The 20,947-nt window shown below is 49.9% G+C and overlaps 1 protein-coding gene across 1 annotated transcript; it reads right to left on the reverse strand.

The window, feature by feature from the left end:
* Positions 1-17,644: 17,644 nt before the first annotated feature.
* AGABI2DRAFT_75191 (hypothetical protein) lies at positions 17,645-18,688 on the reverse strand (the record flags this gene model as incomplete). The annotated part of the gene is made up of 1 exon (XM_006463842.1): positions 17,645-18,688. One exon carries the CDS (start codon positions 18,686-18,688, stop codon positions 17,645-17,647), a length of 1,044 nt encoding a protein of 347 aa, XP_006463905.1.
* Positions 18,689-20,947: the final 2,259 nt, after the last annotated feature.

A 20,947-nucleotide genomic window follows, 5' to 3' on the forward strand; every position in this document is an offset into this window, starting at 1 on the left:
CTATGGGAGAGAGAATCACTGCTATGCTCTCGGAATCTCGGCTACCTGGTTCGTTCTGGGGTGAATGTATCTCGTCTATGGTCCATGTCTGGAATATGCTTCCTACTGCTTCGCTTTCGGGCATTACTCCCTTCCAAGCTTTCTATAAGCGAAAACCTGATGTCTCACATCTCCGGGTATGGGGGTGCACTTCATATGTCCATGTACAACGAGATAAGCGAAATTCTCTTCAGCCTCACTACGAGAAGTGTGTCTTTATAGGCTATCCGGCAGGCTACAAAGGCTGGAAGTTCTACAACCCAGTCACAAAGCGAACCGTGATCTCTGAGAGAGCTGATTTTGACGAGAGATACTTTCCGGGCACTTCTAAAGCCCAACTCGATGCTGTCCTGTCATTTGCTTGCCTACCAGAGCCACTACAAACTCCTAATGATACATCATCACACTCGGGACTGCCACCTCTACAGGATGAAGGGGGTGATAATCACTTCCCTCCTGCTCGTCCTAAGACTCCCACTCCATCCGCTTCAGTTCCTCCTGAAGAGAAGCCAGTTCTGCCTTTACCACCTCTCCCGCTGATTCCTCCAGTAATTCCTCCATTTATTCCTCCAGTCACTCCTCCACAAATCCATGCACCACTCCCAGTCACTCCTCCTACTGCCGGAGCACCTCTTGAGCCCCCTCACGTTCCTAGACGTACTGGGCGAGTTCGGAAGCCTCCTGGTCAATGGTGGAAGCTCAAACAACCTGACTTAGCTGGTAATGACTCTGACTCGGATGACGAAGCTGCTCTGCTGGCTGACTCTGAGTATTGTGAAGTCGAGTTTGCTGGAGCCGTCTCAGGTGCTGATCCCCGGAGTTATAGACTAGCAATGAAGTCTCCTGACTCGGATTGCTGGACTGAGGCTTGTAACACTGAGATATTCAATCTCGAGGCTAATGGAACTTGGGAGTTAATGGAACTGCCTCCAGGCAAGAAGGTAGTCAACTCTGACTGGGTCTTTAAAGTCAAACGACTTGCCGACGGCTCAATTGAGCGCTACCGGGCTCGTCTCGTTGCTAAGGGCTATTCCCAACGTCCTGGATTTGACTTCACCGAGGTCTTTGCACCCACATTCCGTCCTGCCTCACTACGCCTCATTGTTGCTCTTGCAGCTAGAGAAGGCTACAAAATGCGTTCAGTCGACATCTCCTCTGCCTTCACTTATGGAGAACTCGAAGAGGAGATCTATATGTGCCAACCCGAGGGCTATCACATTGGTAGTCCTAACATGGTCTTTCGGCTGCGTAAATCGCTTTATGGCCTCAAGCAGGCTGCCAGGCAGTGGAATAAGAAACTCCGGGGTGTTCTCGAGGGTATTGGCTACTCTAGGCTTCGCTCCGACAGCTCCATCTACATCTATTCCAAAGGTGACATTAAGGTCATTGTACCTATCTTCATTGACGACATTACTCTTGTCTCGAAAAGTGATGCAGCTATGACTTCGGCAGTCACTGAGCTCTCGAAACACTTCAAACTCCGTGATCTCGGCTCTACCACACTACTACTAGGCATTCAGGTGAAGCAGGATCGCTCTCATCGCACTATCTCCCTCTCGCAGGAGCACTACATTAAGGAGCTCCTAGAACGCTTCAATATGGATGATGCTAATCCACTTTCCACTCCACTTGCTCCAGGATCTGAACTCTCTGACATTGTTCCTTCACTCGAGGAGCAGGCTGAGATGAAGTCAGTTCCTTATCTCAATGCTGTAGGTGCTCTTCAGTATCTCGCCACTATGACTCGTCCCGACATTGCCTATGCTGTCTCCTATCTCGGGAGGTTCAACTCGAACCCAGCTCCGGCTCACTGGCTTGCAGTCAAACATCTATTCCGCTATCTCATTGGCACTATGCACTACAAACTGGTCTACCGAGCTAGTGACTCTGAGGAACTCTTCACTACCTATTCTGATGCCTCTCACGGTGCTTGTAAAGCTACAGGTCGAGCTACAGGTGGTTATGTGACTCTTGTCTCGGGTGCTGCTGTAGGTTGGTCTTCTAAGCGCCAGCCATTTGTGACTCTCTCGAGCACTGAGGCCGAGTTTGTTGCTGCCGTCGAGGCTGGCAAGGAGATCAAGTGGACTAGGAATATCATGACTGAGTTTGGCTTCCCTCTGACACTTCCTTCGACACTCTTTGTTGATAACAAGTCAGGAATCAGTGTAGCCAAGAACCCAGAGCATCACGGACGCATGAAACACCTAGACCTGCGCTTCTACTGGCTCCGGGAGGCTGTTGAAGAAGGACTCATAGATCCTTTGTATGTTTCGACTCACGAGCAGGTGGCCGACATCTTAACCAAGGCTGTGGCAAAGAAGGTAGTTGAGTTTGCTGTTCCACTATTAGGACTTGAGTAGACTGGCTGGATCAAGGGGGTGTGTTAGAGTGAGCAAGCAGTCTACAAGTGTTACTGGTGGACTTAGAGATATGCGGACGAGTTTAGTCACATGATAGCTTAGTCATGTATGGTTGAACTTCCCTGTGGACGCTTCAGAGGCCTTAGCTTCTTACAGTCTGTCCACAGGTGAGTACAAGTTAGTATATCACAATATAGCTTCTTACAGTCTGTCCACAGTTGTCACTAGGATTGCTCAGTCAGTTCTTGTCCGTTCGCCTCGTTTCTAGGACCGTTAGACTCGCCACTGCGTCGCGTACATTCTACGTTCAACATGATCAAGTAATAGAAGCTATGGGATCTGTAGATCAATTCCGTGGCTTGGAATGTGTCAGAAGGCCAGCCGTTGTCAGATCTCGAGGATCAAGGGACATGGCGGTCGCGTTTGTAGATGTCTGGGATTCGAAGACTGGGTCGCGTACAAAGGACTTAGTCAATAAAGTATATCATATTCGAGGAAAGCTTATTAAAGTAGAATACGCTAGACAGAGAGAGTTCGTTCCACAGTGTCAGAAGTGTTGGAAATGGAACCACGGAACATCCCGGTGTCGCCTCAGCCATCAGCTGTGCGCCCGATGCGGTCAACCCCACATGACCAAGAACCACACCTTGTTCGCTACATGTTGCGGAGCGGCAAGGGAGAAGATGTTAAACGTAGAATGATAGCGGTTGCAGTGGCGATCCTAACGAGCCTAGAAGCGAGTCAATCGGATAGGAACTGACTGAGCAATCCCAAGAACAAACTGTGGATACACTGTAAGAAGCTTTATTGAGTTCTAATAACTTGTACTCACCTGTGGACAGACTGTAAGAAGCTAAGGCCTCTGAAGCGTCCACAGGGAAGTTCAACCATACATGACTAAGCTATCATGTGACTAAACTCGTCCGCATATATCTAAGTCCACCAACTACACTTGTAGACTGCTTGCTCACTCTAACACACCCCCTTGATCTAGCCAGTCTACTCAAGTCCTAATAGAGGAACAGCAAACTCAACTACCTTCTTTGCCACAGCCTTGGTAAGGATGTCGGCCACTTGCTCGTGAGTCGAAACATATAAAGGATCTATGAGTCCTTCTTCAACAGCCTCCCGGAGCCAGTAGAAGCGCAGGTCTAGGTGTTTCATGCGTCCGTGATGCTCTGGATTCTTGGCTACACTGATTCCTGACTTGTTATCAACAAAGAGTGTCGAAGGAAGTGTCAGAGGGAAGCCAAACTCAGTCAGGATATTCCTAGTTCACTTGATCTCCTTGCCAGCCTCGACGGCAGCAACAAACTCGGCCTCAGTGCTCGAGAGAGTCACAAATGGCTGGCGCTTAGAAGACCAGCCTACAGCAGCTCCCAAGACTAGAGTCACATAACCACCCGTAGCTTGACCTGTAGCCTTGCAAGCACCATGAGAGGCGTCCGAGTAGGTAGTGAAGAGTTCCTCCGAGTCACTAGCTTGGTAGACCAGTTTGTAGTGCATAGTCCCAATGAGATAGCGGAACAATTGCTTGACTGCAAGCCAGTGAGCTGGAGCTGGGTTCGAGTTGAACCTCCCGAGATAGGAGACAGCATAGGCAATGTCGGGGCGAGTCATAGTGGCCAGATACTGAAGGGCACCTACAGCATTGAGATAAGGAACTGACTTCATCTCAGCCTGCTCCTCGAGTGAAGGAACAATGTCAGAAAGTTCAGATCCCGGAGCGAGGGGAGTGGATAGGGGATTAGCATCATCCATATTGAAGCGTTCATCAGGAAAACGGTTTTTTTCTTAATCAATCTTAATTGGTCTTAATCAGTCATTAAGAAACAATTAAGAATCAATACCTTTCTTAATCTTCTTAATGATACTTAGGCCTGTGTATCTCAAGGTTCCTGGAAATGACTTAAAAGTTACTTAAACTGTACTTAGTTGATGTCTTTCTCATAAATATAAAAATGTTGACATAAAAATAAATTGATAAAAAGTCATATTAAAGTCACACAAGTACATATTTAAGACACTCAAGGTCAACTAAGACAATAATAAGAAGCTTAAGAGTGAAAGTGATTATATTAGCATAGTAAATATAATACATTGGATACAATCTATACAAAAGGATGAGATGGGATGATGAGGGAGTGATGATGAGGGAGTGATGATGAGAAATGAATAGTCTACAAGTAAAAAATGAGTATGAAAACATACAGAGATAGAGAGCACTCACCAGTAACCAAAGAATCCCCAAAATCCTTCCAAATATCCCCTCAAATATCCCCCAAGTATCCCCTCAAATATCTCCCCAAGTATCCCCCTAAATAAGCCTCCAAAAATCCCCCAAAAAGCGTCCAAAATAGGCAAACCAGCTTAGAATTAGCTGGGAGAGAGCTAGGGAAGGGAAGGGAAGTTACTCACTTGAATATAAGCCTAGGAGAGCAATGAGGAGGGAAGGGGAGGGAAGGGGAGGGAGGGGAGGGGAGGAATGATGGTGGTGATGAGGAAGGATCAACGGTCATGCTCGAAACAGAAGTTCAACATGTCACATGACATCATGTGACTGCTGGACTTGGGATTTTCGAGTCAAAGTTCCTCAAATCATAGGTAGGAGATATTTTCGGGTCATTTCTGCACGGATTTTAATGATCTAAAAGTGTATTCCTATATTTTCGAGGTCAGGGAGTTCGAATATTTAATTAGAATTTTCGTTGGATGAGATTCCAGTGATATATGGCGCATTTAACATATGATAAACACATATTTGCGCTATAGCTCCTCTAATTCTGATCGGATAATAAATCTAAAATTAGATTCGGATTCCTGGACCTTGAATACATATATTTGCATTTTTAAAACATGAAAATCGGCCCAGGAACAAGTATAAAACATGACATTCTTATCATGTTTTTCTATATCTCCATAACTGGTATGTTTTCCGACAATGACATACATATAAACTTATGTTCTTTTAATAATCTAAGATTTGTTGTGATTTTTCCATAATTTTCCGGGTGGTAGAGCAGGCTCTACGACGAGTCTATCTGCAGTTGACAATGACCCCCCCCCCCCCATGATGGAATCTTGATATCTCCATAACGGGTATGTTTTCGACAAAAACATACATATAAACTTATGTTTTTTTAATATTCTAAGATTTGTCGTGATTTTTCCGTAATTTTACAAGCAGTAGAACAGAGCATACAACATAATGTCTCTCTAAACATGTTTTATAGTGAACATAAAATTGTTTACACTCGAAAAAGTTGATGATCTTGATTTAACTTTAAGCTTCTGTTGAAAAAGTCTAGCTCTTTTAAACATTCCTTGATCCTTGGTTTTCTTTTTTTTTCCTTAAGCTAAGTCTATAATGTTTGTTGAGAAGGTCAAGTCTTTTTAGTGTTCTTTGGTTCTTGGTTTTCTTATTTCTATCTTTGAGCTGAATTTCTAAGAATCATTTAAGTAACCTGGGTATTCTTGGGCTTCTGAACCTTCTTTATGTTCTTAGCTTGTCGTTAAGATAGTCGAAGTAGCTCTAAGTGGCTCTAAGTAGAATTAAGAAAAATCCCGTTTTCCTGATGCTTCTAGGAGCTCCTTGATGTAGTGCTCCTGCGAGAGGGAGATGGAGCGAGTAGAAGAGTCCTGAGTGACCTGAATACCCAGCAGAAGTGTAGTAGACCCAAGATCACGGAGTTTGAAGTGTTTGGACAGCTCAGAGACAGCCAAGGCCATGGCAGCATCACTTTTCGAGACAAGAGTAATGTCATCAATGAATACTAGCACAATGACCTTGATGTCACCTTTGGAGTAGATGTAGATGGAGCTGTCAGAGCGAAGCCTAGTGTAGCCAATGCCTTCAAGAACACTCCGAAGTTTCTTATTCCACTGTCTGGCAGCCTGCTTGAGGCCATAGAGTGATTTACGGAGCCAAAATACCATGTTAGGACTACCAATGTGATAGCCCTCGGGTTGGCGCATATAGATCTCCTCTTCGAGTTCCCCATAAGTAAAGGCAGAGGAGATGTCGACTGAACGCATTTTGTAGCCTTCTCTAGCAGCTAGAGCAACAATGAGGCGTAGTGATGCAGGACGGAATGTAGGGGCAAAGACCTCGGTGAAGTCGAATCCGGGACGTTGGGAATAGCCTTTAGCAACGAGACGAGCCCGGTAGCGCTCAATAGAGCCGTCGGCAAGCCGTTTGACTTTAAAGACCCAGCCAGAGTTGACTACCTTCTTGCCTGGAGGCAGTTCCATGAGCTCCCAAGTCCCATTAGCCTCGAGATTGAATATCTCAGTGTTACAAGCCTCAGTCCAGCAATCCGAGTCAGGAGACTTCATTGCTAGTCTATAACTCCGGGGATCAGCACCCGAGACGGCTCCAGCAAACTCGACTTCACAGTACTCAGAGTCAGCTAGCAGAGCAGCTTCATCGTCAGAGTCAGAGTCATTACCAGCTAAGTCTGGTTGTTTGAGCTTCCACCATTGACCAGGAGGCTTCCGAACTCGCCCAGTACGTCTAGGAACGTGAGGGGGCTCAAGGGGCGCTCTGGCAGTAGGAGGAGTGACTGGGAGAGGAGGATGGATTTGTGGAGGAGTGACTGGCAGAATCACGGGAGGAATTACTGGAGGAATCAATGGGAGAGGTGGTAGAGGTAGAACTGGCTTCTCTTCAGGAGGAACTGAAGTGGACGGAGTGGGAGTCTTAGGACGAGCAGGAGGGAAGTGATTATCACCCCCTTCATCGTGTAGAGGTGGCAGTCCCGAGTATGACGATGTATCATTAGGAAGTGGTAGTGGCTCTGGTGTGCAGGCAAATGACGGGACAGCCTCGAGTTGGGCTTTAGAAGTGCCCGGAAAGTACCTCTCGTCAAAGTCAGCTCTCTCAGAGATCACGGTTCGCTTTGTGACTGGGTTGTAGAATTTCCAACCTTTGTAGCCAGCCGGATAGCCAATAAAGACACACTTCTCGTAGTGAGGTTGGAGAGAATTGCGCTTATCTCGTTGTACATGGACATAGGAAGTGCACCCCCATACCCGGAGATGTGAGACATCAGGTTTTCACTTATAGAAAGCTTGGAAGGGAGTAGTGCCCGAAAGTGAAGCAGTAGGAAGCATATTCCAGACATGGACCATAGACGAGATACATTCACCCCAGAAAGAACCAGGTAGCCGAGATTCCGAGAGCATAGCAGTGATTTTTTTTTTTTTTTTTTTTTTTTTTTTGTAATCAAAGGCTGTTCAAGCCTTCTATTCCAGCGATATAAGTACATGTGAACACTATGTACAACATGCTGAGAATACGGTTGCCATAACGCGTTACCATAAAAGAGAAAATGTATCCTGCGCGACGAGGTCAAGCGCTAGCGTAGATAGAAAAGAAATTAAAAGTTCAATCGAAAGAGAGTGATACATCAGTATGCGACCCCGGGACGAACCTGACAGTCAGGTACAGACCACACCTAGTATCGGAACACGAGACATAAGCATATCAAGTGGAAAGTAATCATAAAAGAAAATGAAAGACGAATGATGGTAGGCTGAGCCGGCGCTAACTCCCGAAACACGTTTTGACGTGCGCTGATCACTTCTTAGGGAACTGGCGCCTCAGCCAATCCCTATCAAATCGGTTCTGCCAGAACGGACACGAAGTGTCTGTGGCAGAGTGGTCGCGCTTCATCTTGCCTGCCGCACTACAGTTGACACAAGACCGGGCGTCGGGATCGCGCTTGGAATGGGCGCAGTATTCGTGATGAGCCGCCTCGGAGTGAGGTAGCCCACAGAGGGGACAGCGGATGCCTTTTGATCGGCATACAGAAGAGTGATGACCCCACCTCATACACCGAGTGCACAAGGCAGAGCCGGGCCGTGGAGCTGCGCCGCGGATTTGACAATTTCGACCGCCGATGACGATCGTCTTGCCGATGTAGGAGTGGGCCAAAGTGCCCGCGACAGAATCGCATATGTCAACCCACGCGACGCAAGTGTCACTATGGGCCGATGTCCGCATGAAACGGACGGCGTGCTTGATGGCAATGGATAATTCCTTACCAACCGGCGAAATTGAAAGCGCGTTGGTGAACGCGCTGCATTGAGCGGACTGCCAAACCTTCGGTTCGGCGGGGATCATGGGCACGTCGATGACCTTGAGGTAGGATGTCGAAGTGATGGGGGAGGATTTGATGGGCACAACGCCCGCGACAGTGACGAGACGCCGGATGTGTTTGAGAACACATGCGGTCTCGGAAGAAGTAAGAACCCGGCTCGCGGCAATGAAAATGCCGGATCCAGAGTCCTCGGAATGTTCGAGGATGACATCAGAGCTGACGTCATCCTGGAGGTGCTTGTTGATCTCGGCAAGCATAGCCGGGGAAATGTGACTGGCTCGGATAGAAGATCCGGCCGGTGGAGTGAGCTGCACGCCGCGACGCGAAGCGCCGTGGCATGTGTGGCGAGCCCTACGCTTTCTGCCCAAAGGCTTGGATGCAGGGGCGATGGCGACAGCCGCGAGAGCGGCGGGAGCCTGAGGACGGGGCAGGGGCTGCTGTTTGGAGGGACGGTTGGCAGCGGCCTTGGCATATGTGTTATTTTTGGAAGGGACTGAGGTACCCTTTCCAAAAACGGGTGGCTGGGGTGGAGGAGGGGGGGTCGGCTGTGCCGGCTTCGCCTTCTTCGATTTTCTCGGGGTCATGTCCATGTCGGCCGACGGAGACCGTGGCCGAGAGGGGGCTGTGCCCAAGGGAGTAGGAGGAGGGGGAGTTGGTTCGAATGCCGGTGGCGAGGGATCGACCATCCCGATTATCTTCGCAAGCTGCTCAGTGAACGAGCTGATGCCTGCAACGGAGGAGACGTTGTACCCATCAAGATCGCGACGTTTGATGAGAGTGTGTGTTGCTCGTAACATGCAGTCCACAAACTGCGAGTAGAGCGGGTGTTCGGCCTCGATATCGTCAAGCATGACGATCGTGGTGTTCACAAGCTTGAGCATTCCCCTCTGACCAGCGGTCATGGTGCGGGAACGCCCAGTGGAAGGGGTGGAGGTCGGTGCTGGTGTCGGGGTCGACGGGAACGGTGCCGGAGATGGTTTGTCCAAGCCTCGGGAGCCCGAAGCGTAAGACAAGGGAGTGAAGGAGGAGTCTGGGAGCCCAGACTGCCTAGAAGGTGTTGGCGCCGTCATGCGAGACGCCGCCGGGAGCTCGAGTTCATCTTCCATGTTCCTCGCCGCTTGTAGAAGGGCACGTCCAACCACACTGTTGAACATACCTTCCGGAATCTCTCCTTTGTCAGACCAGTCGCCCGAGTCCTCAAAGTCCTTGCGCGTATCCATCGTAGAATGTAATGTATTGCTACTCGAGTATAAGCACTGAGACTTCCAAAAGAGGAAGGTAGTGGTTACAGTTCAAGGAGCGATAGCATAGCAGTGATCCTCTCTCCCATAGTCCTATTAGCCCATTCAGCAAGACCATTCTGCTAAGGCCGGTTTCAAGTTGAGTGATGTCTCACAATGCCAGCAAGCTCAGTAAAGCTTTTGAAAGCATTAGGCATGTATTCACCTCCCTTGTCATCCTGTAGTGCTCGCAGTTTGACTCCGAGTTGAGTCTCAGCCCAGGATTTGTAGACTTTGAAAGCTTCAAATGCCTCCGACTTAGCTTTAAGCAGATAAACTGCCCGGAAACGTGTCGCGTCGTCAATAAAGGTGATCCAGTACTTGTAGCCTGAGTGTGAAGCGACTGGGAGCGGTCCGTGAAGATCTGAATGCACCAGCTCGAGAGGAGAGCGATTGTGATTCAAGGAGGAGGGAAAAGGGAGAGAATGCATCTTGCCAGCCAGACACGGCTCACGGATAGAGTCAGGACAAGAGTTAGACTCGAGTTTGAGCCCGGAAACTTGATCCTTACTGATCATAGACTTCACATCAGCGTAGTTGTGATGAATAAAGCGACGATGCCATAGCGAGATGTCAACTGGGAGAGTGGAGACAGCAAAAGCGGCCTCCGAAGTGAGAGTTGAGCCGTCGAGCTCAGCAGAGTTGTTGGAATGGATAGTGGCCGTGAAAAGCGAAATCCCTTTGCATTGGAAGTCAATAGATTGAGCTGAGATGGTGATATTGAAGCCCTTGTGTCGGGCAAGGTAGAGACATGATAAGAGATTACTCCTGAGGTCAGGAACATGAAGGACTCTCGTAAACTCGACCGCTCTAGTCTCTTTTCCATTCACCACCGGTTGAAAGACAACAGATCCTACACCAGCTGAATAGACAGTAGAGTTGTCAGCAAGACGGATAGGGATACGATGAGGGGAGTAGGATTTGAACCAATGGCGGTGAGGAGTCATGTGGGATGTAGCACCAGTATCAGCCAACCAGAAAAAGTCAGCATTAAGCTGTAGTGGCGAGGATGGTGAGGAAGATGATGAGGGAGATGATGAGGGAGAGGAATAAGCACCAAGAGCGGACGCTCTCAGTGGAATATCAGAGCCAGGAGAGCCAGAACCAGTAGAAGCATCCCCAGGAGGAGTGGGTGGTGTCTTGACAGCTGGAAGAGCTGCACCTATCCCACTCAGATGGCCAAGTGGCCCTGTGACATTACTTTTAGATGGTATATCCTGAGTTCCAGGCAGTCTGGAGCGCTCCTGAGCGCGTTTTTTCGCGTTCTTTCGCTTCCTGCACCTCCTAGGCATGTGCCCTACCCTCCCACAAAAGGAACAAGCGATTGACGCGTTCCTAGGGCCAGAAATCAGTCCCAGGGAGTGTGGAGAGGGTGTATGGCTGCCAGAGGGAGTTGTGGTCAATGTAGAGGCTCTCAGACGCGTCGAAGTGGTGTCCCAGGCATAGGGAGCGTGTGTGCGCGATTGCAAGGCCATAGACGTCGATTTGAGTGCAGGGGAAGGGATAGAAGTTGAGATATAGAGGGGGAAATGGTAGAAAGTGGCAAAAAACGTGTTTTGAAGGCTGTTAGAAGCCGGGGCCCAAAACCTGTTAATTGTAGAACGATAGCGGTTGCAGTGGCGATCCTAACGAGCCTAATAACGGGTCAATCGGATAGGAACTGACTGAGCAATCCCAATGACAAACTGTGGACAGACTGTAAGAAGCTAAGGCCTCTGAAGCGTCCACAGGGAAGTTCAACCATACATGACTAAGCTATCATGTGACTAAACTCGTCCGCATATATCTAAGTCCACCAACTACACTTGTAGACTGCTTGCTCACTCTAACACACCCCCTTGATCCAGCCAGTCTACTCAAGTCCCAGTAGTGGAACAGCAAACTCAACTACCTTCTTTGCCACAGCCTTGGTAAGGATGTCGGCCACTTGCTCGTGAGTCGAAACATACAAAGGATCTATGAGTCCTTCTTCAACAGCCTCCCGGAGCCAGTAGAAGCGCAGGTCTAGGTGTTTCATGCGTCCGTGATGCTCTGGGTTCTTGGCTACACTGATTCCTGACTTGTTATCAACAAAGAGTGTCGAAGGAAGTGTCAGAGGGAAGCCAAACTCGGTCAGGATATTCCTAGTCCATTTGATCTCCTTGCCAGCCTCGACGGCACCAACAAACTCGGCCTCAGTGCTCGAGAGAGTCACAAATGGCTGACGCTTAGAAGACCAGCCTACAGCAGCACCCGAGACAAGAGTCACATAACCACCCGTAGCTCGACCTGTAGCCTTGCAGGCTCCGTGAGAGGCGTCCGAGTAGGTAGTAAAGAGTTCCTCCGAGTCACTAGCTCGATAGACTAGTTTGTAGTGCATAGTCCCAATGAGATAGCGGAACAAGTGCTTGACTGCAAGCCAGTGAGCTGGAGCTGGGTTTGAGTTGAACCTCCCGAGATAGGAGACAGCATAGGCAATGTCGGGACGAGTCATAGTGGCAAGATACTGAAAAGCACCTACAGCATTGAGATAGGGAACTGACTTCATCTCAGCCTGATCCTCGAGTGAAGGAATAATGTCAGAGAGCTCAGATCCCGGAGCGAGGGGAGTGGAAAGTGGATTAGCATCATCCATATTGAAGCGTTCTAGGAGCTCCTTGATGTAGTGCTCCTGCGAGAGGGAGATAGTATGATGAGAGCGATCCTGCTTCACCTGAATACCCAGCAGAAGTGTAGTAGACCCGAGATCACGGAGCTTGAAGTGTTTCGAGAGCTCAGTGACTGCCGAAGTCATAGCTGCATCACTCTTCGAGACAAGAGTAATGTCGTCAATGAAGATAGGAACAATGACCTTGATGTCGCCTTTGGAATAGATGTAGATGGAGCTGTCGGAGTGAAGCCTAGAGTGGCCTATACCCTCAAGAACACTCCGGAGTTTCTTATTCCACTGTCTGGCAGCCTGCTTGAGGCCATAGAGCGATTTACACAGCCGAAAGACCATGTTAGGACTACCAATGTGATACCCCTCGGGTTGGCGCATATAAATCTCCTCTTCGAGTTCTCCATAAGTGAAGGCAGAGGAGATGTCGACTGAACACATTTTGTAGCCTTCTCTAGCTGCAAGAGCAATAATGAGGCGTAGTGATGCAGGACGGAATGTGGGGGCAAAGACCTCGGTGAAGTCGAATCCGGGACGTTGGGAATAGCCTTTAGCAACGAGACGAGCCCGGTAGCGCTCAATTGAGCCGTCGGCAAGTCGTTTCACTTTAAAGACCCAGCCAGAGTTGACTACCTTCTTGCCTGGAGGCAGTTCCATGAGCTCCCAAGTCCCATTAGCCTCGAGATTGAATATCTCAGTGTTACAAGCCTCAGTCCAGCAATCCGAGTCAGGAGACTTCATTGCTAGTCTATAACTCCGGGGATCAGCACCCGAGACGGCTCCAGCAAACTCGACTTCACAGTACTCAGAGTCAGCTAGCAGAGCAGCTTCATCGTCAGAGTCAGAGTCATTACCAGCTAAGTCTGGTTGTTTGAGCTTCCACCATTGACCAGGAGGCTTCCGAACTCGCCCAGTACGTCTAGGAACGTGAGGGGGCTCAAGGGGCGCTCTGGCAGTAGGAGGAGTGACTGGGAGAGGAGGATGGATTTGTGGAGGAGTGACTGGCAGAATCACGGGAGGAATTACTGGAGGAATCAATGGGAGAGGTGGTAGAGGTAGAACTGGCTTCTCTTCAGGAGGAACTGAAGTGGACGGAGTGGGAGTCTTAGGACGAGCAGGAGGGAAGTGATTATCACCCCCTTCATCCTGTAGAGGTGGCAGTCCCGAGTGTGATGATGTATCATCAGGAATTGGTAGTGACTCTGGTAGACAAGCAAATGATGGGACAGCCTCAAGTTGGGCTTTAGAAGTGCCCGGAAAGTATCTCTCATCGAAATCAGCTCTCTCGGAGATCACGGTTCGCTTTGTGACTGGGTTGTAGAACTTCCAGCCTTTGTAGCCAGCTGGATAGCCAATAAAGACACACTTCTCGTAGTGAGGCTGGAGAGAATTGCGCTTATCTCGTTGTACATTGACATAGGAAGTGCACCCCCATACCCGGAGATGTGAGACATCAGGTTTTCGCTTATAGAAAGCTTGGAAGGGAGTGGTGCCCGAAAGCGAAGCAGTAGGGAGCATATTCCAGACATGAACCATTGACGAGATACATTCACCCCAGAAAGAACCAGGTAGCCGAGATTCCGAGAGCATAGCAGTGATCCTCTCTCCCATAGTCCTATTAGCCCGTTCAGCAAGTCCATTCTGCTGAGGCCGGTTTCGAGTTGAGTGACGTCTTTCGATGCCAGCAAGCTCAGTAAAGCTTATGAAAGCCTTAGACATATACTCGCCACCCTTATCATCCTGTAGAGCCCGCAGTTTGACTCCGAGTTGAGTCTCAGCCCAAGATTTGTAGACTTTGAAGGCTTCAAATGCCTCCGACTTAGCTTTGAGCAGATATACAGCCCGGAAACGCGTCGCGTCGTCAATGAAGGTAATCCAATACTTGTAGCCTGAGTGTGAAGCGACTGGGAGCGGTCCGTGAAGATCTGAATGCACAAGCTCAAGAGGAGAGCGATTGTGATTCAAAGAGGAGGGAAAAGGAAGGGAATGCATTTTGCCAGCTAGACACGGCTCACAGATAGAGTCAGGGGACGAGTTAGACTCGAGTTTGAGCCCGGAAACAAGGTCCTTATTGATCATAGACTTCACATCAGCGTAGTTGTGATGAATAAAGCGACGATGCCATAGCGAGATGTCAACTGGGAGAGTGGAGACAGAGAAAGCGGCCTCCGAAGTGAGAGTTGAGCCGTCGAGCTCAGCAGAGTTGTTGGAATGGATGGTGGCCGTGAAAAGCGAAATCCCTTTGCATTGGAAGTCAATAGATTGAGCGGAGATGGTGATATTGAAGCCCTTGTGTCGGGCAAGGTAGAGACATGATAAGAGATTACTCCTGAGGTCAGGAACATGAAGGACTCTCGTAAACTCGACCGCTCTAGTCTCTTTTCCATTCACCACGGGTTGAAAGACAACAGATCCTACACCAGCTGAATAGACAGTAGAGTTGTCAGCAAGACGGATAGGGATACGATGAGGGGAGTAGGATTTGAACCAATGGCGGTGAGGAGTCATGTGGGATGTAGCACCAGTATCAGCCAGCCAGAAAAAGTCAGCATCAAGCTGTAGTGGCAAGGATGGTGAGGAAGAGGATGAGGGAGAGGAATAAGCACCAAGAGCGGATGCTCTCAGTGGAATATCAGAGCCAGGAGAGCCAGAACAAGTAGAAACATCCCCAGGAGGAGTGGGTGGTGTCTTGACAGCTGGAAGAGCTGCACCTATCCCACTCAGATGGCCAAGTGGCCCTTTGACATTACTTTTAGATGTTCCAGGCAGTCTGGAGCGCTCCTGAGCGCGTTTTTTCGCGTTCTTTCGCTTCCTGCACCTCCTAGACATGTGCCCTACCCTCCCACAAAAAGAACAAGTGATTGACGCGTTCTTAGGGCCAGAAATCGGTCCGAGAGAGTGTGAAGAGGGTGTATGGCTGCCAGAGGGAGTTGTGGTCGATGTAGAGGCTCTAAGACGCGTCGGAGACGCGCCAAAACGCGTCGAAGTGGTGTCCCATGCGTAGGGAGTGTGTGTGCGCGATTCTGAGGCCATAGACGTTGATGTGAGTGCAGGGAAAGGGATAGAAGTTGATAGAGATAGGAAGATGATTGAGAAGAGTTGAGGTTGATAAACTAATAGTCGTTTTTAAAGCGTTAGAAGCCGGGGCCCATAACCTGTTATACGTAGAATGTACGCGACGCAGTGGCGAGTCTAACGGTCCTAGAAACGAGGCGAACGGATGGCAACTGACTGAGCAATCCTAGGAACAACTGTGGACAGACTGTAAGAAGCTAAGGCCTCTGAAGCGTCCACAGGGGAGTTCAACCATACATGACTAAGCTATCATGTGACTAAACTCGTCCGCATATATCTAAGTCCACCAACTACACTTGTAGACTGCTTGCTCACTCTAACACACCCCCTTGATCCAGCCAGTCTACTCAAGTCCCAGTAGTGGAACAGCAAACTCAACTACCTTCTTTGCCACAGCCTTGGTAAGGATGTCGGCCACTTGCTCGTGAGTCGAAACATATAAAGGATCTATGAGTCCTTCTTCAACAGCCTCCCGGAGCCAGTAGAAGCGCAGGTCTAGGTGTTTCATGCGTCCGTGATGCTCTGGGTTCTTGGCTACACTGATTCCTGACTTGTTATCAACGAAGAGTGTTGAAGGAAGTGTCAGAGGGAAGCCAAACTCGGTCAGAATATTCCTAGTCCACTTGATCTCCTTGCCAGCCTCGACGGCAGCAACAAACTCGGCCTCAGTGCTCGAGAGAGTCACAAATGGCTGGCGCTTAGAAGACCAACCTACAGCAGCACCCGAGACAAGAGTCACATAACCACCTGTAGCTCGACCTGTAGCTTTACAAGCACCGTGAGAGGCATCAGAATAGGTAGTGAAGAGTTCCTCAGAGTCACTAGCTCGGTAGACCAGTTTGTAGTGCATAGTGCCAATGAGATAGCGGAATAGATGTTTGACTGCAAGCCAGTGAGCCGGAGCTGGGTTCGAGTTGAACCTCCCGAGATAGGAGACAGCATAGGCAATGTCGGGACGAGTCATAGTGGCGAGATACTGAAGAGCACCTACAGCATTGAGATAAGGAACTGACTTCATCTCAGCCTGCTCCTCGAGTGAAGGAACAATGTCAGAGAGTTCAGATCCTGGAGCAAGTGGAGTGGAAAGTGGATTAGCATCATCCATATTGAAGCGTTCTAGGAGCTCCTTAATGTAGTGCTCCTGCGAGAGGGAGATAGTGCGATGAGAGCGATCCTGCTTCACCTGAATGCCTAGTAGTAGTGTGGTAGAGCCGAGATCACGGAGTTTGAAGTGTTTCGAGAGCTCAGTGACTGCCGAAGTCATAGCTGCATCACTTTTCGAGACAAGAGTAATGTCGTCAATGAAGATAGGTACAATGACCTTAATGTCACCTTTGGAATAGATGTAGATGGAGCTGTCGGAGCGAAGCCTAGAGTAGCCAATACCCTCGAGAACACCCCGGAGTTTCTTATTCCACTGTCTAGCAGCCTGCTTGAGGCCATAGAGCGATTTACGCAGCCGAAAGACCATGTTAGGACTACCAATGTGATAGCCCTCGGGTTGGCACATATAGATCTCCTCTTCGAGTTCTCCATAAGTGAAGGCAGAGGAGATGTCGACTGAACGCATTTTGTAGCCTTCTCTAGCTGCAAGAGCAACAATGAGGCGTAGTGATGCAGGACGGAATGTGGGGGCAAAGACCTCGGTGAAGTCAAATCCAGGACGTTGGGAATATTTTTTTTTTTTTTTTTTTTTTTTTTTGTAATCAATGTAATATATTTCAATACTACTCATACGTCGGGTGTCACGACACGTTCCCGCGGCTTTCTACTACTCGCCAGTTACAGAGGCCCCAAACAACAATATTCTATGCGAACGTATCCAGCGCGACGAGGTCAAGCGCTATCGAGAGAGAGAAAAAGAAAACAAAACACGAACACAAATCGAAACATTGATACATACGTAAGAGGCCCCGGGATAAAACCAAGCAGTCAGGCAATACATCCTACATAATACCGGAACACTAGGGCACTCGCAGTCCCTTTTGCGGAATCAAACATATCAAATATGAAAGTAAAAAATTGAGGCATACTTGACGTAACTTTAGATCCTCAGAGAAAAATTTCCTCACCACTACCGTTCACCCTCCTAAACCGCTACGCAACCTTCCCAGTTCTCCATCAGAATCCCCGCCCCAGCCCGGCGACGGTTCACTGTACACCAGAGGTCGAACGCGCGGGGAATTGGCGTTTAAGCCATGCACGATCGAACCTGTTTTTCCAGAACGGACAGACCTTCGAGTCCGTAGCGGAATGTGAGCGCTTGTCCGCAGGGCGCTTCGCCGCGGTACAGTTTGCGCATTGACGTACGTCGACGCGCTTAGCGTCGACGCACTTGAAGTGGTTGGCCTCGGTGTGAGGACCAGAACAGAGGGAGCAGCGGGCGCACTTGGCGCGGCACTGGTCGGAATGATGGCCCCAGCGCTGACAACGAGCGCAATGAACGGAGCCGGAATGAGGGCGAGCGCCCTTGATCTGACAGTTCACTCCACCAACAGAGATGAACTTGGAAATGTAGAGACGGGCATTAGAGCCCGCCACCGTGTCGTGGATGTCGATCCATGCCCAGCACGAATCGGAGTGAGGGGAGGCGCGCATAAAGCGCGGCTTGTGTTTGATAAGTTTAGCCAGCGAAGCGCCGACCGGGGATTTATTGAGAGCGTTAGTGAACGCCTCATGTTGCTTGGACGCCCACTCCTTAGAGGACGCGGGCACGTGGGGGATGTCGACGATCTTCAAGTATGACGTCGACGTGATGGAGGAGTGGCCTATGGGAATGTTCGGACTTGGGAAGATCCGCCGAACGTGCTTGAGCACGAACGCGACTTCGGCGGGAGAGGGGACACGGGAGGCGGCAATACAGATGCCGTTGCCTTCAACCGAAGCATGTGTAAGTATGACGTCAGACTTGACGTCTTTCTTGAGAAGATGGTTGAGGTTATTAATAACCTCGGGAGTGAAGGAGGCCGCTGTAACCGGGGAGTCAGCAGGCGGTGTCAGGATGATAGCACGGCGCGAAGCGCCGTGTGCTGTGTGCTTGCCTTGGCGTCTCTTGCGAGGCGCTGAAGGAGCGCGGAACGAAACTGAAGGGGCGCTACATGGGGGAGGCGCGCGCTTTGAACTAGGGATGGGAAGGGGTTTGGTGGGCGCCTTCCCAGACGCTGACGGTGGAGCGGCCGGCTCATCCACTTCCATTAGTGGGGCCGTTGCCGATGGAATGACGTCAGAAGAAGGAGCCGGATCAACCCGGACCTTCTTCTTTGGTGGCTTGGACTTGGATGAGTCAGCGGGAGGCTGTGCGTCCCGCGGAATGACACGAGGAGCAGGTGTGTCAACTGCGGATGCAGGCGCAACAACTGCTGGGGAGATGATACGACGGAGAGTGGGGATTTTTTCCGTGAATACTGTATGAATACGACTAATGTCGTTGTCCATGATGGCGGGGAAGGCGTCTATAAGATGTTTCTTCCATTCAGAGGAAGCTAGAGCCTCAAAAATATCGATAGCGTTGATAATGAGCGTAACAACTGCTTCGACGGATTCGTTACTGTCCAATTGCTCCTCATCTTCAGGAGAAGCAGGACGGGGGGTTGTGGCATCTTCGTATTCGATAGCCATAGAAGAGTCATCGCTGTCGCATACCGAAACGGCAGCGACAGAGGGACCGGAAGAGGAAGACCCTGGCGAGATGGGGCGCTTCGAGGAGAGCACCGAAGCCGAAGGCGACGGTGCGCGAGGAGGGGATGGGGAACTAGTGGGTACTGGCGGTGGAGGCGTCGGCACACGAGGGGGAGGAGGAGGGACGCTGGGCGGAGTGTTGACAGCCGGGAGGGCTGCTCCTATCCCAGAAACTTGGCCAGATGGCCCTTTGACATTACCTTTGCTCGCAGCGCGAGCTTCGGCGTTGGCGATGGCGACCGCGGGGGCAATGCCCCGGTTGCGGACGGCGTCCATAATCGCTCTGTTCTCCTGCGAATCATATCCGAAGGTGGGGAGCGTGATTTGACCTCCATACTTGGGGTCGAGTAGCACCTCAATGTCAGAGACAGTGAGGCGGTCGGCGTTCGGGTTGGCGGGCGGTGACGGCGCCTGAAGCGGGGGACGGGACGGGTGTGGCGTAGGGGCCGGTGCGGACTGTTTCTTGCGCTGAGCGGGCATGATACACTGTATATTGCTACGACTAGACAACTAGCACTGAGACTTCCAAAAGAGGAAGGTAGTGGTAAGAGGTCAAGGAGCGTTGAGGACGTTGGGAATAGCCCTTAGCAACGAGACGAGCCCGGTAGCGCTCAATAGAGCCGTCGGCAAGTCGTTTGACTTTAAAGACCCAGCCAGAGTTGACTACCTTCTTGCCTGGAGGCAGTTCCATTAACTCCCAAGTTCCATTAGCCTCGAGATTGAATATCTCAGTGTTACAAGCCTCAGTCCAGCAATCCGAGTCAGGAGACTTCATTGCTAGTCTATAACTCCGGGGATCAGCACCCGAGACGGCTCCAGCAAACTCGACTTCACAGAACTCAGAGTCAGCTAGCAGAGCAGCTTCATCATCCGAGTCAGAGTCATTGCCAGCTAAGTCTGGTTGTTTGAGCTTCCACCATTGACCAGGAGGCTTCCGAACTCGCCCAGTACGTCTAGGAACGTGAGGGGGCTCAAGAGGTGCTCCAGCAGTGTTAAACGTAGAACAATAGCGGTTGCAGTGGCGATCCTAACGAGCCTAGAAGCGAGTCAATCGGATAGGAACTGACTGAGCAATCCCAAGGACAAACTGTGGATACACTGTAAGAAGCTATATTGTGGTATACTAACTTGTACTCACCTGTGGACAGACTGTAAGAAGCTAAGGGCCTCTGAAGCGTCCACAGGGAAGTTCAACCATACATGACTAAGCTATCATGTGACTAAACTCGTCCGCATATATCTAAGTCCATCAACAACCAAGTGTAGACTGCTTGCTCACTCTAACAAGCAGTAGGAGGAGTGACTGGGAGTGGTGCATGGATTTGTGGAGGAGTGACTGGAGGAATAAATGAAGGAATTACTGGAGGAATCAGCGGGAGAGGTGGTAAAGGTAGAACTGGCTTCTCTTCAGGAGGAACTGAAGCGGATGGAGTGGGAGTCTTAGGACGAGCAGGAGGGAAGTGATTATCACCCCCTTCATCCTGTAGAGGTGGCAGTCCCGAGTATGACAATGTATCATTAGGAAGTGGTAGTGACTCTGGTGTGCAGGCAAATGACGGGACAGCCTCGAGTTGGGCTTTAGAAGTGCCCGGAAAGTATCTCTCGTCAAAATCAGCTCTCTCAGAGATCACGGTTCGCTTTGTGACTGGATTGTAGAACTTCCAGCCTTTGTAGCCAGCCGGATAGCCTATAAAGACACACTTCTCGTAGTGAGGTTGGAGAGAATTGCGCTTATCTCGTTGTACATGGACATATGATGTGCACCCCCATACCCGG

This window comes from Agaricus bisporus (assembly GCF_000300575.1).
Source record: "Agaricus bisporus var. bisporus H97 unplaced genomic scaffold AGABI2scaffold_9, whole genome shotgun sequence".
NCBI lineage: Eukaryota > Fungi > Basidiomycota > Agaricomycetes > Agaricales > Agaricaceae > Agaricus > Agaricus bisporus.